General features: G+C 47.0%; 1 protein-coding gene across 1 annotated transcript in view; it reads left to right on the forward strand.

The window, feature by feature from the left end:
- The window catches only part of RAD21L1 (RAD21 cohesin complex component like 1), a 47,509-nt gene that overhangs the window by 1,572 nt on the left and 18,814 nt on the right, over window positions 1-27,123 (forward strand). Inside the window, exons 2-7 of the mRNA XM_073681034.1 lie at window positions 5,171-5,348; window positions 5,867-5,996; window positions 6,120-6,219; window positions 11,929-12,032; window positions 12,156-12,323; window positions 18,497-18,592. Of these exons, the coding sequence (XP_073537135.1) occupies window positions 5,205-5,348; window positions 5,867-5,996; window positions 6,120-6,219; window positions 11,929-12,032; window positions 12,156-12,323; window positions 18,497-18,592 (742 nt within the window). The 5' untranslated portion in view covers window positions 5,171-5,204. The remainder of the gene's footprint in view (window positions 1-5,170; window positions 5,349-5,866; window positions 5,997-6,119; window positions 6,220-11,928; window positions 12,033-12,155; window positions 12,324-18,496; window positions 18,593-27,123) is intronic.

Below are 27,123 nucleotides of genomic sequence, written 5' to 3' on the forward strand. Positions count from 1 at the left end.
AGTCAATGGAGCAGAACTGTATTCCTCCAGCCAGGGCCGTGGTCCCTTAGGCTGGCATCCTGTAGAATCCAAATCTGTGTCCCTCTTGATGGAGCCATGTTGTCCTAGCTGTTACTCTGGCAATTCACTCTGATTCTTCTTTTAGAACGATAGAAATCCCTTTTTATATTTTACATCTGTGGCTCAGGTCATCATCCACAGTTCAGGGAGGGGGAGGTGGCAGGGACTCATGTCTTATTGTTTGAGCATTTAATCAATTTGCATAGTTTGTCCTCCATTGCTCTGTAGGTCAACAAACTAGCTGGCCTGGTACAATATGTAATCAGCATATTATCAAACATCATTGTTCCATGACTCTGAGTCCCTGTCCTCCAGAGATAACAGACAATAAGTTGCAGCAAATATCAGCTCAAGTGTCAACATCTAGGCTTGTACAAATAATACTCTGTGCTTCTTGACCAACCAAAGAAAAACACACAAATTCAAAAGTCACCATAAAGATAATAGCATATTTCTCCTGGCCTATTGAATTTAGATCTGGATAATTAAGATTAAATGCTGTGTCATCACAGTAGGTTCGCTTGAATACATTTTCAGTCTGAACCCTGAGCACTAGGACCACTGTTATTCGACGTGGCAGTGCACATGAGCTATTTATTTTTTTTACGAACTGAATCTGCATGTGCAAAAAAATCACAGCATGCACTAGTTTCTTCCTTGTGTCAGATAAGACTAACCTTTTCAAGTTTATGGGTGCGCAGAAAAAAATTGATCCCATACAGAACCACCATACAACACCTGTTTTTTTATGGATGCATTGCAATTCTTTAAAGCAGCACTCCCAAGATTTTTATTTCAGTGTTGGAGTGGTGCCACTAATCTATGTTCCCTGCCCCTAGCATTATACTCACTAGTCACCACTTTCATCTGTTCCTGGCGCTGCTCCGGTCCCGCTCCGTCATCTGTTCCTGCAACTTCTGACTGACCGGAAGTCAGAGGTAAGGGTCACAAGCTCTGTGTAAATCTGTGAGAGACTTGTTCTGCCCATCTTAGACTTACGTTGATTCGTGATTTCCGTGTCGCCCAGCAAACGACCGGATCGGTGCCGATGGCATCTCGGCTGGTGAGTATAAACTAGGGGCAGGGAACTTAGAATTAGAGACACCACTCCAGCGGTAAAAGTAAAAAATGCTGCAGTGGTGCTTTAATATAGGAAACTGTAAATGGTCTTGTAAATTATTAAATGATGCTTTTAGAAAAACAATTGCACATAGATGACAAGTGAGGGAAAAAAAAATAGTTTCATCCAGAAAAGTTGATCATGATTTTTATACACTCATGTGGACCGGTCTTAGGCCGCAGTCACACGTCCAACAGTCACGGTCCACGAATGGGCTGCAATGGTCTCCTGACCCAAACTCAACAACCTCAAGCATAAATGGGGCTGGAGAGTTGAGGGTCAAGAGACCCAAGACCGCTCTGGACACCATAGTCAATACTTGGACAGTAACTGTCAGATGTGTGACACCGGCCTCAGTCACACTGAATAAGCAAAATATTGATTGCGAAGATTAACCCTATCCCTTCTTTCTACGCTTCATTACATCCAATGTGAGGTTGGGGCTTCGTCATGTCAGATATGTTGTGGACAGTGTGAATCAAACATCTATACCTATTTGTGGCATTGCAGGGTTCATTTAAAGGGGTTCCTCAGGAATACTGTCTCATATTATCTCACATTGGACGGTACAACTAAGGTAAATACTGTAGTATAATGCACAGGACCTACTCTAGTTAATCAAACTAGTGGCGTCAGACAGTTTCCTCAGCAACTACACCTCCCAGTGTGCACTAGTGTCTCCACACGAGAGAGTTTGCCAGGACAATCCCTTTTAGAACACCAAAGGTACAAACATGAACATTAAATTCCTCCCCAGTTTAAGAATGTTTTTTTCCTTCCATCAGTTATCTTACAGTAATGTTTCCCAGAACAAATAAAGACTCTGTTCCAAGTTATGACACATCTTGCTCTACAGCCCTACATGGGGAAAGCTCGGCTTCATGTCAATTACAGTCCATCTCCTGTAATGTAGTCAAAAAGGGCTCCCATGACAGCTCCTAACAACAAAAGCATTGAATGGGATCCAGTCTGGTCCATAGGGAGGACATCTCAGTGGAAGATTTGTTATATAATGTCTTCAAAAATGTAGCTGAAGACTCACAGAAAAGATGTTTCTATTAGATTCCTCAATGGGTAATATCACAGATCACTCCGAAATCATAAACTTTCCATGTTAAGCTTTATGCACGATGTACAGTATATAGATGTACCCGGCCGCAGCAGTGATCTGACATCATGTAGTAGTTACATCTTGCATGGACAAGGTGTAAAAATGTTTCTCTTCTACATTTAGATTATGACCACATGGGAATGATACACTGTGGACTTTCCATCCAGATTTTTCCAGGTGGAAAATCCACAGTGTATTACAGAAGCAGCAATGTGCGGGTAAGATTTTACCAAATGGATAAGTCTGGTCCCACAAAGACATCTGGGAGTAAATCTGACTATACTCTGCATGGAAGATGGGGAGCGTATATCAGCAGTGTATATAATGCCCTCCTAATCATATATACAGTGAAGGAAATAAGTATTTGATTCCTTGCTGTTTTTGTAAGTTTGCCTACTGACAAAGACATGAACAGTCTACAATTGTAAGGATAGGTTAATTTTAACATTGAGAGATTAGGATATCCAAAAAAAATCAAGAAAAATCACATTGTATAAATTAGATAAATTTATTTGCATTTTGCAGTGAGAAATAAGTATTTGATTCCTCTGGCAAACAACACTTAATACTTGGTGGCAAAACCCTTGTTGGCAAGCACAGCAGCCAGACGTTTTTTGTAGTTGATGAGGGTTGCGCACATGTCAGGAGGAATTTTGGTCCACTCCTCTTTGCAGATCATCTCTAAATCATTCAGATTTTGAGGCTGTCGCTTGGCAACTCGGAGCTTCAACTCCCTCCAATAGTTTTCTATGGGATTAAGGTCTGGAGACTGGCTAGGCCACTCCATGACCTTAATGTGCTTCTTTTTGAGCTACTCCTTTGTTGCCTTGGCTGTATGTTTTGGGTCATTGTCTTGCTGGAAGACCCAGCCACGACCCATTTAGAATGTCCTGGCGGAGAAAAGGAGGTTGTCACTCAGGATTTTACGGTACATGGCTCCACCATTCTCCCATTGATGCGGTGAACAAGTCCTGTGCCCTTAGCAGAGAAACACCCCCAAAACATAATGTTTCCACCTCCATGCTTGACAGTGGGGACAGTGTTCTTTGGGTCATAGGCAGCATTTCTCTTCCTCCAAACACGGTGAGTTGAGTTAATGCCAAAGAGCTTCATTTTAGTCTCATCTGACCACAGCACCTTCTCTCAATAACTCACAGAATCATCCAGGTGTTCATTGGCAAACTTCAGACGGGCCTGCACATGTGCCTTTTTTGAGCAGGGGGACCTTGCAGGCACTGCAGGATTTTAAACCTTTAAGGCGTAATGTGTCCCAGCTGCCTTGAGATCATTAACAAGTTCCCACCGTGTAGTTTTAGGCTGATCTCTCACCTTCATCATGATCAAGGATACCCCACGAGGTGAGATTTTGCATGGTGTCCCAGTTCGATGTCGATTGACAGTCATTTTGTATTTCTTCCATTTTCTTACTATTGCACCAACAGTTGTCCCCTTCTCACCCAGCGTCTTACTTATGGTTTTGAAGCCCTTTCCATCTTTGTGCAGGTCTATGATCTTGTCCATGACATTCTTAGAAAGCTCTTTGGTCTTGCCCATGTTGCAGAGGTTAGAGTCTGACTCATTAATTGAGTCTGTGGACAGGAGTCTTTTATACAGGTGACTCTGTAAGACAGCTGTCTTTAATGCAGGTAACGAGTTGATTAGGAGCGTCTAAGGCTATGTGCCCACAATGCAGAAATGCTGCATATTTTTTACGCTTCTCACTGGCATGAAAAACGCATGCATTTGTCAAGCGTTTTTGCATGCATTTCTGCATGCGGGTTATCAAGCGCTTTTTCAAGCGATTTTAGCATCACTTGGAAAGTGCTTGACAACTTGTTCACACTATATAAATCCATGCAACCGGCATGGATTTATATAGTGTGACCAAGTAATAGTTAAAAAAAAAAGAATAAGAATGGTAAAAAAATGCTCGCGGTGGTGTGAAGGACCTGCGGTGACGTCATTTAGTCATGTGACAGGTCACATGACTCAATGACGTCATGACAGGTCCTTCACAACAGCGCGAGCATTGCAAGACACCGGACGGCGTGGACAAAACACCGGGAGGACATCAGAAGGTAAGTATAAACTTTATTTTTTATTTTAAATTCTTTTTTTTTACAGTTTCTATGGTAACCAGGTCTGGATGAGAGTCTCCTCTCCTCCAGACCTGGGTACCATCCGCACATTGAACCGTGTGATATCCGCTTGTGCACATGCTGTGAAGCGGATGTCACCGGTCCAATGCAAGTCAATGGCGGCGATTACGCTGCGTATCCGCAAAATTAATTGACATGCTGCGGATTTTTGAGCGCAGCATAAACGCTGCGGAAAAATCCGCAGCATGGGCATTGACATTGCTGCTTGTCATTGGGGATCATGGGGGGCGGATTACCAAGCGTTTCCCAAGCGTTTATGCTGCGGAAATTTTGCAGCATAAACGCTTGGAAAATGCATAGTGGGCACACAGCCTAACTGGTCTGTAGGAGCCAGAACTCCTAATGGTTTGTAGGGGAACAAATACTTATTTCTCACTGCAAAATGCAAATAAATGTATCTAATTTATACAATGTGATTTTCTTGATTTTTTTTTTTTGGGGGATATTCTATCTCTCAATGTTAAAATTAAGCTAGCCTTAAAATTAAACTGTTCATATCTTTGTCAGTGGGCAAACTTACAAAAACAGTAAGGGATCAAATAATTATTTCCTTCACTGTATAGACTAGTTATGCCGTAATGACCAGATTACATTGCATTATTATAGAGTCTGTACTTACGTCAGTGTTGCTCCAGTTTACAGATCCATTATTTTTTTTGCTACGCTTAACCACATTATTAATAACGATCGCTCTGGTTTGTTTTTATTGTTTTTTTTCAGCTAAATTTGTCAGCACATTTCTTTCAGCGTAAGTATGTTTTACACCTATCTGTTTCTGGGCAAACGAGGCATCCTTTCCAAGATCTGGATTGCTGCACATTGGGAGAAGAAACTGACCAAGGCTCACATATTCGAGTGCAACCTTGAAATGGCCATTCAAAACATCATGGCGCCAAAGGTATGTGTCCTTTTTACAGTATCATTAATTGGACAAGGCACATTGATAAATAAAAAAATAAAAAAAGTTTCTAAAGTTGCCTTGTACTATGAAAGAAGTCAAGCTCACACATAAAGTATCACTTCACAATAGCTTCTGCCAAGATCATAATTCTCTCTGATGTCAGCTAAGGCCTCCTTCAGATGTCAGTTTTTTTCACGTATGAGAAAAACGGACCAATTATTTTGATCATAGTGTGGTCATCTGTTTTTTTTCTTTTTCGTATGTGGAAGAAAAAAAAAGTGAAAGCCACGGACGGCCCTCGTACGCGAGAATCGGACGTCTGAATGACTCCTGAGTCCGGTAGTGATACTATGAGTTTGATCCAAGTCACCCCCTTCCAATGGACAGAATTAGTATTTACTTAATTACATTATGGTTAGGGATGCAAGTAAATAAATCCAACGTTCTATGTCCCCCGATGAATAGAATAGTATTTTAAGGTGAATAGTGAAATCCCCTTTTCTTTCACATGACAGGTCATCATCGCCCTCAGAACTTCAGGTCATTTACTTCTTGGAGTTGTGAAGATATACCACCGAAAAGCAAAATATCTTTTAGCCGACTGTAACGAAGCTTTTCTCAATATGAAGATCACATTTCGTCCAGGTGACTTGAACTCTTAGAACCTAAAAAGTGACAATTATTTTGTTACATTGTGGTCGACAGCAATTTTTTTTATAATTTTTGTTTTTATATATATATATATATATATATATATCCTTTATACAGGAGCTCTGGATCTTACAGAAACTAACCATGAAGCCACTTACAATTCGATCACTCTCCCTGAAGAGTTTCCAGACTTTGACATGCAGTTGCCTGATTTAAAGTATTACATCTAATTTGTTGTTTTGTTTTTTTATTTGGGGAAATTGTAAATTTACTGGTAATATCGCCCAGATAACCTGACCACTATCACCAATAGTAATTATAACAACGCCTGCCCCCATCATAGAGGTCAGCAGGCTCGAACACAGCAGCCTCCAACCTGCTGCTCTTCAGTTCGTCTGCAATTACAACTCCCAGCTTGCTGAAACTTGTAGTTTTCCCCTCGCCCATGACAGCACACCTTGAGAGAGGGATCCGTCCCACCAAGGACAGGAAACCGTCTGAAATAAAAGGGCGGTACCTCTCCCTCGCTTCAGTTGGTTTCCTGTCCTTGATGGGAACCTGTCTGAAAGAAGATGTTCATACTTACCTGGGCCTGTTCCGGTGTGGAAGAGCGGGTGCCAGCCTGTGCACCGGGTTCCAGGCTCCAGAAGCGCCGTCCGCAGTTCCCTGGAGCCGTGTCCGAGCGTGTTCAGGTGGTGAGGAGGGCTCCGGCTCCCCGCAGACCGCTGCGCTGTCCTCTCCCTGCCGCAGGCTCCTGGCTGGCCGCACGCCGGGAGCGTCTTCCAGGTGTGACGTGCCTGACGTCACGGCGCGGTGCACGCTGGGAGTGGCGTGCCCGATGACGTTGGGGGGCGGCACCCGGATCCATCATGGCTGCGCCCAGTAAGCGCTTGCCGGCCGGCTTTTGGAACCTCGGCCGGCGGGCGTCAGGAGGGGGGAGGACACCTGAACCGGAGGAGGTTCCGGATGTGCCTTATTTTAGGTGGGGGGTTGTCCTGGTAAACGCTGCCTATACTCGTGCTTGTGGTATAGCAGCTATGGCAGACCAGGACAACCAGGAGCAGCAGCAGCTGACCCCTCCACCTCAGCAACGCCAGCGAAAGAAGCAGTCGGACGCCTCTCACATGGACAGCCGCTCCACTAACCGTAGCGACAGCAGGAGAAGTAAGGTGGCCGACGCTTCAGGGCCATCCAGAAGGGATTAATCTTATGTCCCGCCACAGCCTCCAAATCCAGTACCCTTTTGTGACTTCAGGGGTGAGTGATCTTGGTGAATGTGACTTAATAGTAATTGAAAGTTATTATGTGCTTCATTCCTTAGGAACCTAAGAAGAGTAGCTCCAAACAGAAGCACTGGGTTTGCGCCTTTTGCCAAGTCCCTCTTTTCATAGATTGGCAGAAATAGCTTTGTGCTAGCTGTATTAACCAAATCATAGCGGAGCGCACCCCGGATTTTGCTTCTAATTTGAGATCCATAATCCATACAGAGTTTCAAGATTCCCTAAAAGGCTTACTTAAGGGGAAAAAGAGATCCCATAAAGATATCTCATCCGACTATGATTCATCCTCCCAGTCGGAGGATCCATGCCTCAGTGAATCATCATCCTCCTCTTCATCAGACAGTTGTAGGCCCTGTTTCCCTATTGAGGGTACGGACAAGTTGGTCAGAGATGTCAGATCAACCATGGGGTTGAGGGAGGAGAAGGCAGCCAGGTCCCTGGAAGACATTATGTTCGCAGGCCTGGAGATAAAAAAGAGACGCTCCTTTCCAGTGAATCCTAAAATTCAGACCCTTATAGACCGGGAATGGAGGAAGCCTGAGAAATCAGGAGAGTTGCCCTCATCCTCTAAAAGGAGGTACCCCTTCGAGGATAGTGTCTCAGGGTCCTGGGTAAAATTCCTAAAGTTGATGGGTCTGACGCCCGATCATCCAAAAAATCGTCTAGAGGAGAGGAGGCTCTCCTCCGGACCTGGGTACCATAGAACCTGTAAAAAAAAAAAAAAAGAATAATAAAATAAAAAATATACATTATACTTACCTTCTGATGGTCCCCGGTCTCCTTTTCTTCCCTTGCCGGCAGATCGCGGTGGACTGAAGGACCTACGCTGACGTCATAGTCATGTGACGTTAGGTCCTTCAGTGTAGTGCACCGCGAGCTGCCGGCAAGCCAGGACGGAGCGAAGTAAGACTCCCGGGGCCATCAGAGGGTAAGTATAGATTTATTTTTTTACCATTCTTTCAGTCACACTATATAAATCCATGCCGTTTGCATGGATTTATATAGTGTGAACAAGTTGACAAGCATTTTCCAAGTGATGCTAAAATCGCTTGGAAAGCGCTTGTCAACCCGCATGCGGAAATGCATGTGAAGAACTCTTCATTTCTGCTTGTCCCTGGCAGGAAAAACGCATGTACAATCCGCATGTGTTTTTTCTGCCAGGGAGATGCAGAAACGCTCAGGAAAAAATCCTGAGCATTTCTGCATCATGGGCACATAGCCTAAAGGATGCTCTAGATAAGAAGGCAGACTCCTTCCTGCATCACACCTGGGAAGCGGCAGCAGGGCGCCTGAAACCAGCGGTAGCAGGCACTTGTGTTGCTAGGTCACTCATGGCGTGGCTTCAACAATTAGAAGACCACCCCAAGGATAAAAAGATATCCAGAGGTAAAATCCTCTCCAATCTACCTTTACTACAGGCAGCGTCCGCTTTCCTTGCTGACTCCTCAGCAGATTCGGTTAAACTCGCTGCCAGGTCTGCAAACTTATCTAACGCTGCCAGACGAGCCCTGTGGCTCAAGGGTTGCCAAGGAGACCTGCAGTCTAAACATAAACTCTGTTCCCTCCTTGTGATGGTAAACTCTTGTTTGACCAAAAACTGGATGAGTTTTTGGAGAAGTCTGGAGACAGGAAGAGAGGTTGCCCAGGGTTCACGGGGGACACAAAAAGGTCCTACTTTCGGAGGAAAAGATGGGAGCCCAGATCTAAAAAAGACTCTGGTTACATGTTTGGGGAGCCATCCTCCAGTACCAAAAAATCTTCCCAATGACGCAGGGCTAGAGGTCGGTGGAAGGCTTTCCCATTTTATCCCAGTTTGGGAAGCCATTACTTCAAATCCCTGGGTGTTGAGTATCATAAAGAATGGCCTAAAGATACACTTCAGTCAAATCCCTCACTGAACCTTCATGATCACCCCCAGGAGGAAGTCCAGGGAGGAGCAGATAGCCCTAGGGTCAGAGGTGCTAGATTTAGTTAACAAGCAGGTCCTTCGCAAAGTTCCGGATTCACAAAGGGGAAGGGGATTTTATTCCCCCCTATTTGTGATAAAAATAACAAATGGGTCCTTAAGGACCATTATCAAGCTCAAAAGTCTAAATCAGCTGATAGAGAACCAGACTTTCAAGATGGAATCAGTGAACTCTGCAGTAAAACTCCTACACCACAATTGTTTCATGGCAGTTATTGATCTAAAAGATGCCTATTATCACGTCCCAATCCATCCAGACTACCAGAAGTACCTAAGGGTAGCCCTATTCATCTAAGGGGAATTGAGGCATTTCCAATTTACTGCCCTACCCTTTGGACTCTCGATAGCACCGAGAGTGTTTTCAAAGGTTATAGCGGAGGTGACAGCCTTGCTCCGAATCAAAAACGTGGTGATTGTTCCCTACTTACATGACTTTGTGGTAAGAGGGAAATCGGAAGACCACTGTTCCTCTCAAATTTTAGAGGTCAGGACAGCCTTGCATCAGCTAGGATGGTTGATAAATATTCAAAAATCAAAACTATCCCCCTCAAGGACTCAGATCTTTCTGGGCTTGACCCTAAATTCCCAACTCCAAGCCTGCTTCCTCCCGGAGGACAAGGTTTGCAAAATAATCAGCTTGGTCTCGAGGGCCATAGAGTCTCCAGTGATGTCCCTGAGAGGAGCAGTGTCCCTACTGGGCTCCATGACGTCCTGTCTTCCAGCAGTCAAATGGGCCCAAGGTCATATGAGGCTTCTTCAGTGGGAGGTTCTGTCAGCACAAAAATCCTTCAACGGACATTTAGAAAGAGGACTATCTCTTTCCCTAGAGACGGTAAACTCCCTCTCATGGTGGGCAAACAGGGAGAATCTGACCTCAGGCTTGCAGTGGTCCAGACAAGTCGACCATACAATTACAACAGATTCAAGTGGCTCTGGCTGGGGGGGGTCATCTAGCAGATCTCTCGGTTCAGGGGCTCTGACTACGTTACGAAATAGGAACATCATCGAACCTAAAAGAGCTTTTGGCAGTGGAGAAATCCCTGATAGGCGACCCTGTATGTGGGGAAAGAAGCCATGTCCAGATCAGGTCCGACAATTGGACGACAGTGGCTTATATAAATCACCTGGGAGGAACAAGATCACGCTCCCTGATGGTAGTGGCAAACAGAATCCTTCAACTAGCAGAACAGCATCTCCCATCCCTCAGTGCTCTTTACATCCGGGGGGTGGAAAATTCAAAGGCAGATTTTCTGTCACCACACTTTAAGAAAGGGAGAGTGGGCTCTAAACCCGATAGTCTTCCAGGCCTAGTTTCCACTCTATTGGGTAGTAGGAAGCCCATAACAACTAAGATTTATAGCAGAATCTGGGGAAATTTCCTGGATTTTATAGACTCCCCGTTGTTGGATAAACCTCCAATTAAAGATGTCCTAGAGTCTTTACAGAAGGGATGTGACCTGGGGTTAGCTACGGGAACACTTAAAGTTCAGGTGTCCGCCCTAGGGGCGTGCTATAATTGCAACCTGGCAGGGAACGGATGGGTCTCTAGAGTCATTAAATCCTGTTCCAGAGCTAAGCCAGTTCGAGCTCTCAGACTTCCTCCCTGGGACCTGAATTTTTTTTAAATGCACTCTCTGGCGACCCATTTGAACCCATGCAGGTTATCTCTCCAAAGTTCCTCACCCTCAAAACCATTCTCCTAGTGGCCCTAACATCGGCCCGTAGAGTGAGTGACCTGCTGGCCCTTTCTGTCGATTTCCCCCATACACCCAAATTCATGATGACCAGGTCGTCCTACGTACAGATCCAGCATACCTTCCGAAAGTAGTTTCCAGATTCCACTGTAATCAAGAGATTGTGCTTCCCTCATTCTGCAGTAACCCAAAAAACCCCGGGGAGGTTAGATTCCACAATCTAGAAGGGCTTTACTACAGTATATAGACATGGAGGAAGGACCACTCCTTGTTTCTGGCCTTTCAGGAAAGGTCATGGGGTATCAAAGGGAGAGCAGAAGTGTCAATTGACCAGATATGTAAAGCTGCTACTTGGTCTGCACCATCCACCTTCTACAAGCACTATAGGTTGGATCTATCCTCCTCTGACCTCACCTTTGGGAGAAGGGTACTTCAGGCGGTGGTCCCTCCCTAGGGTGCTCATATTCTCCAAAACTCTCTCAAGGTGTGCTGTCATGGGTGAGGGGAAAACACCAAGGTTACCTACCGGTAGCCGGTTTTTCCCGAATCCATGACAGCACCCGTAGCCCCCCCCCCCCTGTCTCTCTCACACCCTGGTGAGCACTTTGTTTTGAGTGATTATATTTGTTTATTTGTTTGTAGGTGTTGGTTATGTGTCTAACCTTTTCTGGAGGTCCTCTCAATGCTCTGTAATCAACTGAAGCGAGGGAGAGGTACCGCCCTTTTATTTCAGACGGTTTCCTGTCCTTGGTGGGGCGGATCCCTCTCTCAAGGTGTGCTGTCATGGGTTCAGGAAAAAACGGCTACCGATAAGTAACCTTGGTGTTTCATCACAGCTGGAGAAGTACAGATAGCACAGCACTTTTATATTACCAAAACCCAATGTGTGATGTTGTCTCCCCTCTTTTTTTTTTTTTTTTTTTTTTTTTTTTTGAGCTCTATTGGACACAAATTAACATTTACTCCTCTCCGATATACTTTTACAGTTTAATTGATGTAGTTGATCATTTCACATTAAACCAAAGCCGAGTGGAGGACATCACAATTCGAGAGGATATTGACAGACCGCTCACTCTTCACAGTGGCTTTGGTAAGTGAGCACATAGATTAGATCGTAACTCCTACATGATTTATATGAAGTGGGCCAATATTTATGACTTGTAGCTAATGATAGTTTCACTTACATCTAAAATTTCATCATTGCTTCCTACAGGTGACGACCTAGACATATTCAGGCATGGCTCTGCAAGTGATGACTCTTTTGGAGTTAGCACCTATAGTATTGTACGCGAGCAGAACTCTGCCCTCCAACCTGATGAAACAAAAGATATTTTTGACGATGACCTATTTGGAGATGAAGGAGCAGCATCAGATTTTTTTGGTAAGAAGAATATTTAGCTGGCCATACACAGGTTAGTTTGCCGATGTACTCTGAGCTCCAAATATTTTCTATTAATTAAACAATCGTTGTTCATTTTTTACGTCAAGAAGAGGGATTTTTGGTACTCACCGTAAAATCTTTCTTGGAGCCTTCATTGGGGGACACAGGACCATGGGTGTATGCTGCTGTCGCTAGGAGGTTGACACTAGGCAAAAAAAAGAAAAATGGCTCCTCCTCCGCAGTATGCACCCACCTACAGGCACCAAGCTCACCAGTTAGTGGCTAGAGCAGTAGGAGAAGCATAAAATAACCAACTATGCAATGCCCAACGGGGCACAACCGTGAAAACTAAATGAGATGCCCAACAGGGCCAACTGGACATATGTCCAAAAACAGGGAGGGTGCTGTGTCCCCCAATGAAGGCTCCAAGAAAGAGATTTTATGGTGAGTACCAAAAATCCCTCTTTCTCTATCGCTTCATTGGGGGACACAGGACCATGGGACGTCCCAAAGCAGTCCCCTGGGTGGGAGAACAGAAGATAGTCACAGACTAGGTCAGACTGCCGCCTGCAGGACCTTCCGTCCAAGACTGGCATCAGCCAAAGAATAAGTATGGACCTTGTAAAACCTTGAAAAGGTGTGAAGAGAAGACCACGTTGCGGCCTTATAGATTTGAGAGGCCGAAGCCTGATGGCGGACCGCCCAAGAGGCCCCCACCGCCCTGGTGGAGTGAGCCCTTACTCCGGGAGGGGGAGGTTTGCCCGAGATGCGATGTGCCTCCAAAATGGTCGAACGTATCCAATGGGCGATGGTTGACTTGGAAGCCTTGCGATGCCCCTCAGGGATGACAAAAAGGGCATCCGAGCTCCAAAGGGAGGCCGTTCTAGAAAGGTACACATGTAGAGCTCTGACCAGGTCCAGTTTGTGCAGGGACTTCTGTGGATGCACTGGAGCAGGGCAAAAGGAAGGCAAAACGATGTCCTCATTAATGTGAAAAGCGGAAACCACCTTTGGCAAAAAGGAAGGCACCGGCCTGAGCACTACTTTGTCTTGATGGAATACCAGAAAAGGCGACCGACAAGAGAGGGCTGCAAGTTCTGCGACCCTTCTAATAGAGGTAACAGCCACCAGAAAAGCCACCTTCCAGGAAAGGAGAGAGGCTGGAATGTCCTGAATGGGTTCAAACGGAGGCTGTTGTAGGACGCTTAGGACCATATTAAGGTCCCATGGTTCCACTGGAGGGCGATAGGGGGGCGCCAGGTGGGCCATCCCTTGTAGAAACTTTCTGACTTGAGGACGGCTAGCTAAGTTACGTTGCAATAGAATGGACAAGGCCGAAACTTGGCCCTTGAGAGTGCAGAGAGAGAGTCCCGCCTCTAGGCCAGACTGAAGAAAAGCCAAAATGACTGGCAAAGAAAAAGCCATAGGAGTCGGCTGATCCTGTTTGCAGTGACGAAAAAAGGCTCTCCAAGTTCTGTGGTATATGCGCGAGGTAGCGGGTTTTCTGGCGTTTAATTAGGGTCTGAATGACATTGTCAGTAAAGCCCGCCGTCTTCAACACCGCGGCCTCAACGGCCATACCATTAAATTCAGAGAACGAGAACTCTGATGAAGAATAGGACCCTGAGAGAGGAGGTCCGGACGGTCTGGTAGTCTCCAGGGGGAGTCGACAAGCAGATTTACCAGATCCGCGTACCAGACGCGTCTGGGCCAATCTGGGGCTACTAGGAGAACTGGTACTCCCTTTGTCTTGACCTTTTTGATGACTGGAGGGATCAAAGGTAGAGGTGGAAAGAGATAGGGCAGTTGGAACTGTGACCATGATATGACTAGTGCGTCCTGGGCGATTGTAGCTTGGTCCCGCGATCCGCTAGCAAAGGACGGAACCTTGTGGTTTAACCGGGACGCCATGAGGTCGACGTCCGGCGTGCCCCACCGTAAGCAGATTTGGTGAAACACCTCGAGATGGAGAGACCATTCTCCTGAGGCGAGGCCCTGCTGACTGAGGAAGTCGGCCGCCCAATTGTCTAACCCTGGAATGTGGACTGCTGAGATTGCCGGGACCGTCTTCTTGGCCAAAAGTAGCACTCTTGCCACCTCCTTTAAAACGGGCTTGCTGCGCGTTCCTCCCTGATGGTTTATGTATGCCACGGCCGTGGCATTGTCCAATTGTACACGGACTGGGAACCCTGCCAGGATCTTCTGCCAGTGACTCAACGCCAGGTAAATAGCCCTTTTCTCCAGAATGTTGATGGGAAGGGAGACTTCATGGGGACTCCACCGGCCCTGGACCGTGTGTTGTAGAAAAACTGCCCCCCAACAGATGAGACTGGCATCGGTCGTGACCACCTGCCAGCGAAGCGGAAGGAATGATCTCCTGGGCCTGAAGGAAGAAGGCCGGGACCACCAGGTTAGCGACCGTCTTACTTGACTAGGTAACTTGATGCGTCGATCTAGAGATGACGGATTCTTGTCCCAAGCTGAGAGAAGGGCTAGTTGAAGAGGCCGGGTATGGAACTGGGCAAACGGAACTGCCTCCATGGCTGCTACCATCTTTCCCAGGACACTCATGCATAGGCGAAGGGAGTGTGGACTTGGGTCAGAGAGGATGTGGATCCCTTGTCGTAGAGAGTTTATCTTTTCCCCCGGAAGGAGGACCCGGGCATGGGTCGTGTCGAACTGCATCCCTAGGAAGGTTAAGTGTTGGGATGGGACCAGGGAGGATTTGTCTGTGTTGATCAGCCAGCCTAACCGGGAGAGTGTGTTCAAGGTGATGTGGAGACTGTGGAGACAGTCCCTGAATGTGGGGCCTTTGATTAACAGGTCGTCGAGGTAGGGAATGATTACAATTCCCCTTGTTCGAAGAATGGCCATAACTTTCGCCATCACCTTCGTGAAAACCCTCGGGGCTGTGGCGAGGCCAAAGGGGAGGGCAGTGAACTGGTAATGCGCGTTCCTGAAGGAAAAGCGAAGGAACTTCTGATGTGACGCGCAGATTGGGATGTGAAGGTATGCATCCTGAATGTCCACTGAACATAGATATTCCTCGGTTTCCATCGAGGCTATTACCGACCTGAGGGACTCCATCCTGGACTGTCGGATGCGTACATGTCGGTTTAGCTGTTTGTTGTCCAGAATCGGACGCAGTGAGCCGTCCTTTTATGGGACGACGAAGAGATTTGAGTAAAAACCGGAAAACCTTTCCTGAAAGGGAACCGGGACTATGACTCCTGAGCGCAGAAGGGAGGTGATGGCTTGAAGGAAACCGGGAAGCACAGATGTTTGTGGGGGGCGGGACCTGAGAAAATGTGATCGTGGGCTGGAGTCTAACTCGATTTTGTAGCCGGAAGTCACAATTTCTTTGACCCAGGCATCTTCTATTGCCAAGAGCCAAGAATCTGTGAACAGAAGGAGACGGCCGCCCACCCTGGGAGAAGTCCCAGGTGGGAGTGACCCGTCATGCTGTGGAAAACCTGTTGGATCGTGATCATGATCCAGAGGACTTGGAGGAGCGACTCTTTGGGCACCAGTTATGCGTGGGCCTAAAGGAGGGCTTACGACTGTCCCGCTGTGCTGGAGTACTGTCCTGTTGAGAGGAGGGGTTCGGTTGAGCGAACTGACGAAAGGACCGGAACTGAAGGGGGCGTCTCCTAGGAAAAGGGCCTTTGGGTCTGGGCTGGGTGAAAGAGGTGCTCTTACCCCCAGTAGCATCAGATGGTCTAGCTTGGATCCAAACAGCCTGGAACCTTGAAAAGGAAGATTAGTTAGAGATCTTTTGGAAGCCGGGTCGGTGTTCTAGGCTTTAAGCCAAAGAATTCTACGTAAGGCAACGAGATTACTGGAAACCCGGGCAGAGCATGCTGCCTAGTCGAGGGACGCCGTAAGTAGATATTTTCCAGCATGGCCGATTTGATCAGCTAAAGTCGGCCAGATCGTCCGGGGAGGCCCCTGCTAGGATGCCCTGTCTGAGCTGTTTGGCCCATGCGGACACCGCTTTTGATACCCAAGTTGAGGCGAAGGAAGGGCAAAGGGAGGTGCCCGCGACCTCAAATGCTGACCTAGTGAGGGCCTCAACCTGTCTATCCGTGGTATCCTTTAAGGGAAGAACCATCCGGAAGAGACAGTACCGTCTTGGCGGAAAGGCGAGAGACGGGAGGGTCCACAGATGGGGACTCCGTCCATTTGCTGACAAGGTCATGGTTAAAGGGGTATAGGACGTTTAACTGTTTCTTTCCTGTAAAGCGCTTTTCTGGATGCTCCCACTGCTTTTGAAAAACACTGTCAAATTCTGCATGGTTAGAAAAAGTGCGTGCAGGACGCTTAATCTTTTTGAAGGAAACTGAGTAGTCCCGGGAAGGGCTCTCATCTTCTGTAACATTCAGAGTCTGATAGACAGCCGTTATAAGGCTGTCTATCATGTCCTGGATCTTGGAATACTGGTCTGTGTCGGAACCAGAGTCTGAATCTGAAGCAGAGATAGATCCCGGGGCGACCTCTGGGGAAGAGGTGTGAGACGCAGGGAGCATCTTGGAGTCTGGAGAGCTGGAGGATGAGCTTGTGTGAGTCCATTTCTGAGAACGTGCCGTCAGTCTGCCACTGTGGGGAGGGGGCAGGGGTGCCTGCGAATCGTCTGTGGGGACGTTCGGAGCGCTGGTGGCTGTGGATAACATAGGCAAACGTTCTGGCAAGCGTTCTAAGACCTGCACCAGAGATTGAGAAACTTTGGTGAGGTCAGAGACAGACTGTGACATAGCAACAGCCCACTCCGGAGGGGAGGGGGTTACCACGTACTGAGCGGCGGGGGGATCTTGGGGTGCCAGCATGGCGAGAGGTTTGCAGGTCGAGCAGAAGGCCGTAGTGAGACCCGCGGGCCACTTAGTACCGCAAAGAGCACAGGCATAGTATGTGACAATGTGAGAGGGACGGACTGAGAGCTCCCTGGGTTTGGGCATATGTGCCTGACCAGGGATACTGCAGAGGAGGGCGCTGTGGGCAGGAAAGGGTGGGGGTTGGTGTCAGGACAGAGCCTACCCGATCCTGCAGAGAAGCGGTCCCGTGTCCCCCTGAAAGGCTCCGAAGGTGAGGCTGGAGCGGGTCACAGTAGGTGCCGACGGAGTAGGGAGCTGCGTGCGGCAGAGTGATGGCGTCGGTGTAGGGGGAGGAACAGAGGACGCTGCGTTGATGACGGAGCGCGTCGAGGCTCCGATAGGCGGATGGGAAGGGGGGCAGGCTTGAAAGGGCCCCCCCCCACCCCGTTGATAGGTCCGCGGAAGGCTCGAGGGCGTGACGGAAGCGTCACTATGCTCCTCGGCCCTGGTTGGTCAAATAGGAGGGGGCGTATAGCCGTCGGAGCGGGACCGCCCACCGAACACGCAGATTTGCTGCGCATAATGAAGAAGGAGGAAGTGGCCCAGGGAAGCGCTGTTAAGCGCCACGTTTGGTGAGAGGGAGAGGAGGGCAGGTAACGCTGGGGGACTGGGACCTACAGCTGAAAGACAGGGCAGTACCTGTCTTAGGGGGTCCGGGAATCGTCTTTTCCTTTCTCCTTCTGAGGATGGTCTCAGGATGCCTTCCTGGATAGGGGGGGATCCTGACTTTTCCTCCTTCCCGCACTGTCCGGTCCTGGACAGTGCAGGAGACGGTGTCAACCCCAGAAACCTGGGGGAAGGTCACCCGCAGGGACCACCGTCTCCCTCCCAGGCCGCTCCGAGGAGGGGGCTGGGGTGGGGAACAGGCTAGGACTGGCCACCGAAATCACCCTGAGACACCCTAAGGTGACAGGGGATAAGTCCTGCCTAGCGGGTCCAAGAGTGGGCGATGTGGGGGTAGCCACATTGCTCTCTCGGTCGCTTGTGGGTTAACAGGGGATGCAGTGTTCCCTGTTAGCCTGAAGAGCTGTATCTGAAAGAGAAAAAACAAGGATTAATAAACACAACAGGGTTGGATCTGTGAAGATCCAGGTCTACCTCCTACAGACACTAAGCTTAAACTGGTGAGCTTGGTGCCTGTAGGTGGGTGCATACTGCGGAGGAGGAGATATTTTTCTTTTTTTTTGCCTAGTGTCAACCTCCTAGCGACAGCAACATACACCCATGGTCCTGTGTCCCCCAATGAAGCGATAGAGAAATAAAGTTATACTTTTTTTATTTATTTGTTGTGTTTTTTTAATTTAGATAACAGCCTGCTTTTCAATGAATCATATGAACGGAGTGTAAACAAAGATATAGGCCAAGATGTAAAGCTTCCACCAGAGGATCAGCCACCAGAGGGTAAGCGCTCTGCTTAGGATTAGAAAATGGGAACAATTGATGAATCATTCTGGCTACTTTATTGGTATTCTGTATTTACGTACTAGAATTAATAATTCAGTAACTCTAAGCTATATAACAGCCACTGTATAGTTTCTGAGTTTTTACCTTGCCAAGAGTGCCAACATTCCTGTTTAGAGTAACAGGAATAGATAAAAAATGCAACGATGTGGCTCTCATGTATAAGGGTATATGTGTTAAATTGTTTGCCAGATCTGCACTCACCTAGATTGTTTCTTGCTTTTATGCAGTAAAATATGTACACACAACATTTTTTTTTTTTTATCAAGCAGTCCGCTCCGAATCCACCCAGTAAAAGTGCTAACTAAACATTCAAATGATTGAAAATTTGCATTTCTGTGAAAAATCTTTTTCTCTGTCACTTTACTGGTGAACACAGGAAACCATGGGTATACGCTGCGGCCACCAGGAGGCTGACACTAAGATATACGTTTTAACGAAAAAAAGTCGGCTCCTCCTCAGCAGGCTAAACTCGCATACTGGCACAAAACTACTCAATTTGGCTTAGTGTCACGTAGGAGGCAGACAAGTGTCTTGAGTGTCAGACCAGTTACTACCTCTTATGTCTTTTTTTTTTTTTTTTTTTTTTTTTTATTATTTTTACTATCTTCTTCTCTTTTCCCCTTTAGATTAGGGAAACAGATTGGAATTGACCTTTCTGTAATGCTGACAAAAGATGGAAATCACTCAGTTGCATTCTTCTTTCTGGATGGCAGGTCCCTTTACTGAGCATTTTTTATGCTCACGGCATTCCCCGCAGCCTTTCCTGTTCCATCACGGGGCCGGGACTCAAATTTATTCCCTGTCTCAATCTGCGGCACATGCGACTTGCCTCGGCGGCCAATCAGGCTTGCTCACGGGCTCTCTTCTTGCACTTCAGCCTGTGCCTACCCCTTCCTCTCTCCCTAGTTGTTGCCATCTTTGCTGTGCACACTGCTGCTCTGTACAAGCAGGTCCAGCGTTCTCGCAACAGTGGCACAGCTAGAGCCTTAGACCTCTCAGCCTGGCACCCTAGGACACATAAACCCTCCAGATTGGTGCCCTAGGACACATTGCCAACTGGGTGGAGCCTCCACTCATCTTATAGACCGGGTAGGCTGCCTGCCTCAGGGGACCGACACTTTGTATCTCTGAGGTGCTCCCCTCTACTAGCATTGTTTTTTCTCCTGTTCTTTCTTTCTCTGTTTGTTCCTTGTCAAGTCCGCTCCAAAAGAGGACCGCACACACCAGCCAGCCCAGCTTCCACTAGTCACCCATATTGCCTGTGCGTCATGTAATTGCAAATACCACTTGGACTAACCTGTCATAACTTGCGCCGCTTGCTCTCATTTATCTTCCCTGCCTTCTACAGCTCAGTAGCCCCCTTCAGCCTGCGACAAGAGTGCCTCCCCTTCATAGGCCATTACTGTGTCCAATATCTCTATCATGTCAATCACTACACCTGGTACTCTGACCTCTATCCAGACTGAGTCACCTATTACTACACACCAACATGGCAGGTCATGGCAGTGATCCAAGCGACCTCGAATGAGTTGCTCATATCTGTCTCCTTCTCTCATCTCCCAGATGACACTGATCTTTCTCATCCGAGGTTCAGGCCCTACAGGAATCGGACCATAATTCCGATGAGGCTTTTTAGTCTGGCCTTGGTGAGGAGGGTGCTCTTATCGCCACTGGCGTCCAAGATAAACGTTTTCCACTTGGAGCCCAACAAGCAAGACCTCTATTCTTCAGCTCTGCAAGGCTGCTACCTGGTCCTCCATCCATACTTTCTACAAGTTTTACAAGGTTCATGTGAAGGATCCACACCTCGCCCCCCGCCTGACGTCACAATTACGTCAGACGGATCACGTGATACGGATCTGCACTTTGCACCAGCGTGACGTTCCACACCCCCTTGGTGACACATAAGGTCAGATTGGTACAGTTCTACACACACACCCCCCCTGTTCGCATGGGTACAGGAAGGTACTGGGAGTGAGAAGAGGTGGCCCACTTAGTCACTGACGTGGCACCACACTCGCTCACACCTCTGACAGGCTGAGAGGCCCTTCTCACTGACCCCAGTGAAACAGAACCTTGTCAGCCTGGTAGTCACTTCCTATTCGATATAAGCTCTCGGTCCGTTAATGGGAATTATATTGGGCCAGAAACCAGCCCCAGTAGCATGGGAATTAAGCCAAACAACAGACGTGTGGATTCGTGGATCAAGACAAAATAGCAGCTCAAGGTTAAATTATATATTTAATTGCCTTCAGGGCACACTAGACAATACACTATATACATATATAATGGTCAGAGATGCAAACACAATAGTAGTGGTACAAAAGTATGCAGATATTAAGAGTAATTTTGTCAGTCAGATGAAAGGCCGGGCTTGCGGTGGAGGACTGCCACATGGAAGGCTTGTCGTTCCCTCTGATGGGTGACTTCTCCCACACGATGTGTCGTCGCAACCTCCCAGAGAAAAGGCACTAGGCCAAAAGCTTTTAACCTCTATGGGTCACCCCATTCCTGCTCCCTGGGCTGGACCTAAATCTCCACCCCTGGCCTTTATCAGCTATAAACTCCCGAAACTAAAATGGGTCATAATTCCTTAATGGATGGTCCTAGGGAGCCGGTTCTTGCGTCATCGGATCCATCTGGGCCCCTGCTACATGTGGAGACCAAACACAGCAGTCCTATAGATTTCCGATTAACTGTGCTATGTATCTGCCCATCACTATACGCTAGACTGGGTTGGGACCCAGTCGGACATTCACCATGTCCTGGGGGTTTCGGAGATACACTGTGTTCCAAATTATTATGCAAATAATATTTTCTCAGATTTTCCCAAATTACCTATATGAATTGCAGTCATTGTAATTTTCCAGTCAAATAACTATTAGAGTACAATTGAAAGGTTTTTGTACAAACTGCCTATGATAACAGTATATTTTTAAAAAAATAAAACACTCAAACTGCACTCAAAATGCATGTTCCAAATTATTATGCACAGCAGAGTTTTCAACCTTTTCATTTTAATAAAGAACAAAAAAAATGGTCATTTTTTAAATTATAAGCATTAGCAGGTTATTACAAACTGAAATCAAACAGTTTTCAACTCAAAACTTTATTCTAGGTGATGTTACATTTGCATGTAATAATTTGGAACACAGTGTATATTCTATGTATGGCTAGGACGTATAGTATTTCCATAACTCGATATGGAATTAGAGCTGTCTGACACAAAGGGAGATCGCATGGCTTGGATCCACAGGGGGTCTTCCTGTAGTAGCTGACCAGCTAGCTGGTGGGGGTGTAACTCCTTGGTTTGAAGCTGGCCAGGTGAGAAATTTGTCACTCACTGTCTCTTGGCCCCCTTCCTCCTGCAGCTGCTGGGTGTCCAGTTGCAACTGCTCACTGAAGGGCTTTATAATCCTCTGCCAAATAGAATTCCATTTCAATCATTGTATCCTATCTCCAATATTGTTCACATTTCACCTCAGTGTATGTGAGCCTGGGCATAAAGGTACTGCAAGCTGTGGTCACTCATGTCCTAAGGGATTTGTCTTACTCATTTTCAGCTGTTTCCCACCCTTGGGATTGCTTTGGGACATCCTATGGTTTTCTGTGTTCCCCAATGAAGTGACCGAGAAAAGAAGATTTTCCTATCACCCATAACAGCACCACAACGAGAGAGGGGATCCGCCCTTCCAGGACAGGAAACTTACAGAATAAAAGGGCGGCGCCTCTCCACCACCTCAGTTGGTTTCCTGTCCTTGAGGGGAACCTTGTTAAAACAGCGGCAGAAGAAAGAAGAGAAGATTATTCCCAGACCTGGGCCGTTCGGTTTCCAACAAGGCACAGTCTCTGCAGCGGTCGGCGCCAGGGACCTGGAAGCGCCATGGTGGGTCCAAGGGGGCCTGTTCCGTCGGATGGGCGTGAGCAGCAGCCGCACCATTACCTTATGGTGGCCTGGCAGCCGCGCATCCCGGTTGCGCAGGACGCTCTCCAGGAAATCGCGCAATAAGACGCACGCCGGAGAGAAAAGAAGCGGAGACCCATGTCTTCTAACATGTTTCCGGCTACTGTTTTGTACCATCCTGCAGCCCTGATGACGAGCGTACTGGAGGGTCCTTGATGGAAGAACCTTAGATAGGCTTACCTGTTGAAGATCCAGATACGATTGAGCGGCGCCCCTGCCTTGGGTCGGTTGCTCCAGCTCCGTGCATCAGTGGAGAAGCTGCTGTGGAACTGCGCCCCTGTCTGGGGTCGGCAGCTCCAGCTCTGCACGTCAGTGGAGAAGCTGCTGTGGAATTGCGCCCCTGTCTGGGGTCAGCAGCTCCAGCTCTGCACGTCAGTGGAGAAGCTGCTGTGGAACTGCGCCCCTGTCTGGCGTCAGCCACTCCAGCTTTGATCTGTGCACGATTGGAGGCTCCCCTGCCTGGGGTTAGCCACCCCAGTATTGCTCAGGCACGGCCGGATGGAGAGCAACAGGCCTGTGACTTGGTCCAGCCTCCCAATCCGTACAGCTGGTGGTGAGTGATCTTCGTGAATGTTTACCTTGTTTATGGGGCCCTTTCCTTGTTATGGTTACTAGGAAAGGCTGAAGGAAGTTAGCGCAAAACTCAAAAATGGGTGTGTATGCGCTCTGTAAGTCCCCATCTGGGCCAAGGGCCTCGTGCTTTAAATTTGGCTTCAGGACGGAAGCTGGAACTTAGACCTATAGGCTAAAGTTACCCACATGTTTGGGCCGCACAGAGCCTCATGATTGGGCTTCAGAATTTACCACAAAAATAAGCCTCAATCTGCTCAGTAAGTGGTAAAGTAACATTCAGAGGTTTTTACTGTTGTCCTCCAGTCTGTTTACTCCATCCATAGGACGTCACATGGTGTTAATACAGCACATGGTCTCTGTGAAGGTCTGCTGTCCAGCTGCGTCTCATCAGTTGGCTCCTTCGGGTGGGGCTAGCCTGACAATTTGAGATTTACCACCCAAAGGAAAGATTTATCCTTCATTCAGATGAATTACTCTTTTTAAATAAAAATCTGAGCACAGTGCCTCATAAAGCCTCTTTGCGCTTCACAAAGAGCACATCATAGTGCTTCATAGCATAGCGCTTTATAGCACATCATAGTGCTTTATAGCACATCATAGTGCCTCACAGTGCCTCATGGCACATCATAGCGCTTCATAGCACATCATAGTACCTCATAGCACCTCATGGCACATCATAGCATAGCGCTTCATAGCACATCATAGCATAGTGCCTTATGGCACATCATAGTGCCTCACAGAACATCATAGTGCGTCATAGCATAGCGCTTCATAGCACATCATAGTGCCTCATAGCACATCATAGTGCCTCATAGCACATCTTAGTACCTCATAGCATAGCACTTCATAGCACATCATAGTGTCTCATGGCACATCATAGCATAGTGTCTCATGGCACATCATAGCATAGTGTCTCATGGCACATCATAGCATAGTGCCTCATGGCACATCATAGCATAGTGCCTCATGGCACATCATAGCATAGTGCCTCATGGCACATCATAGCATAGTGCCTCATAGCACATCACAGTGCCTCATAGCATAGCTCTTCATGGCACATAATAGTGCCTCATGGCACATCATAGCATAGTGCCTCATAGCACATCACAGTGCCTCATAGCATAGCACAGCGCTTCATAGCACATAATAGTGCCTCATATCGCTTCACAGTGCCTCATAACGCATCATAGTGTCTCATAGTGCTTTATAGTGCCTCATAGCACTTCATAGAGCCTTTATGGCTCTTCATAGCGCCTCATAACATATCATAGTGACTCATAGCATATCATAGTGCCTTATGGTGCATTCATAGTGCCATATAGCGCCTGTTAGTGCCTCCATAGCACTTCACAGCGCCTTTTAGTACCTCATGGGACCTCATAGTGTCTCTCGGTGCTTCAGGGTGCCCCTGTGCCTTTTAGTGCTTTATAGGGTGTCTGTGCCTTGTAGCGCCCCTGAGCCTCATAGTCCCTCTTTGTAAAGGTACTGGTTGCACAAATAAGTTTATGTCCGACAAAACCAAGTTCAGCAACTGTAAACTGTGCATAGCAAGCTTATCGAATTCAGGGGGAAAAATATCCTAGCCTCTATTTTGAGACAGAGGGTGGCAGTATTTCTGGCTGGTGCTCAGCTGGCTCGGTGGAATGCCGATTAGAGGCAGGTGACAATAAGAGCGCTTCCTTAGTTTTGCAGGTTGATAATAAACCTTGTAGGATTTCACGCTTAAAGGTAGGAGGCATCATGTAGTGCTCATACAGCCGTTATGGGTTTGGTCCAATCGAGCGCAGTTTTATTGCTTTTTACAGGTTGCACAGAAGTCATATAAACATTAATATTTCTGGTCTTGTCCAAGCTCTGACTAAATTGGACAGACCCTGACTACTCGTATACTGCTCAGCTAACGCAGCTTGATAAAACAAATCAATATTTATCCAGGGCAACCACTGATACTTGTGGAGTCTGGCCTGTGTCTCTGATTAGCTCCAAGACACATAGTCTGCTCTGCTTTCCAGCAGTCTGACTAAGGTGAATGCCTAGCCTGCTCCGGTGCTTAGCTCTCCAGGTGCCCTAATCAAGACCTGTAAAGCTATTATTTAACCCAGGCCTACCTGGGTTTGCTACAACCCGAATGGGCTGTACAGATTCCTGAGAGTTAGATCATTGGAAATTGACTTTATAAGACCTGCTAGTAAATCTGCAGTTCCAGATTGCTATATAGTAGTATAGGCGTTTAAGGAGGTATACAGTCAGGTTCCAATTCACATGAAACATCAAATTTCTGAGAATAGTTCTTGGCATAAAATGAGGATTTAGGCTTTCAGTTTGTGTCCTTCCATTCAGATGTTAATGAGCCTTAAGGCTTTATGGAGAATTATAGTAGTTAGGACAACTCTCATATCGAAGGAAGAGGCATTGACAATAGTTAACCTCAACTATTTTGGGATTATGGGCAGATCCATCGAGCGCTGCAGAACTCGCTGGCCAGTGAGTAAGAGTTGTGGTTTCCCAAGATAGAATAAGGAGTCCTGCTATATGTCAAAATTAATAAGCAGTCTGGCCACAACTCTGAACAAGGCAATATTGCTGTTAATAACTCTAATCTCCTACATTCCAGTAGTAGTAGCCTGGTCACAGGTACACATCCGTGGGCTGCCTCTAAAGACCCGGTTCCTCTAACCTAAAGAAGCTTTAGGCAGTATATAAGAAGGCTCCATTAATCTATGCATGGTCACCATGTAAAGGTCTTGTCATACAACTGAGTAGCTTTTCCTTACGTAAACCATTATGGAGGAACTCTGCCAAGATCCCTAATGACACTTATCTCTAATCAGTTCAGATGGCGATGTCTCACCTTTTATCTTTAACAGCACCTCATATAAAGAGGAAGAGAACTGCAAGTGGACCTTTTTAGCCGTAGACTACTGGAACAGTGTCCAACCTGCATTGAATAAGCAAGGAATGTGAAAGTGAGTTTTGGATCTAGGCCCATTTTGAGTCCAAAGATGGCACCCTGGGACCTGAGTCCAGTGCTTACGGCTCTAACAAGCCTTCGTTTGAACCCATGGATTCAGGGTCTTAACATTAAAGGCTATTATCCCGGTGGCCCTGACTTCACCATGGTAAGTTAGTGACATTCAAGCTTTGTCGGTTAATCCTTTGTTTATACAGATCCTAGAAGATGGGCCGGTTCCGGAGCTACCCTATCTTCTGAAGATGGCTGCCAATTTCCATAGAAGTCGGGAAATTGTGCACCTTACTTTCTGTCCTAATCCGGGAAATCCATGGCAGAACAATAAAAAGGCGGATGTCCCCATCAAGCATTTTGTAAGGTTGCGATTAAGTCTTCACCTTGCACCTTCTATAGACATTATAAGCATGATCTGGGATCTTCTGCTGTCCTTTCCTTTAGGAAAACTGTTCTACAGGCTATGGTCGCATCCTAACTTTAACGTTTTTTCTCTGTAAATCTCTCGTTGTGGTGCTGTCATGGGTGATAGGAAAACACTAAATTACTTACTGGTAATGTGATTTTCCTGAGCCCATGACAGCACCCTTATATTCCCTCCCATCACTGGTAGAAGTTGATCACTTCATTTCCTTCGTGGTGTTTGATTCACGTGGTGTGTAGAAGGAAAAATCATGGGATATAGAACTATTAAGTAGTGTCCTCTCATGCTCTGTAAACAACTGAGGTGGTGGAGAGGCGGTGCCCTTTTATTCTGTAGGTTTCCTGTCCTGGAAGGACGGATCCCCTCCCTCGTTGTGGTGCTGTCATGGGCTCAGGAAAATCACATTACCGGTAAGTAATTTAGTGTTTTTGGTACTCACCATAAAATATCTTTCTTGTAACAATCATCGGGGGACACGGCACCCACCCTTCTAGTTTGGATGAGTTTTTTTTTTTTGTTTTTTTTCTGTTCCTTTTATATTG

This window comes from Phyllobates terribilis, unplaced genomic scaffold (genome assembly GCF_046119375.1).
Source record: "Phyllobates terribilis strain yellow unplaced genomic scaffold, ASM4611937v1 Scaffold_5__5_contigs__length_657084704, whole genome shotgun sequence".
In the NCBI taxonomy this organism is placed as follows: Eukaryota; Metazoa; Chordata; class Amphibia; order Anura; family Dendrobatidae; genus Phyllobates; species Phyllobates terribilis.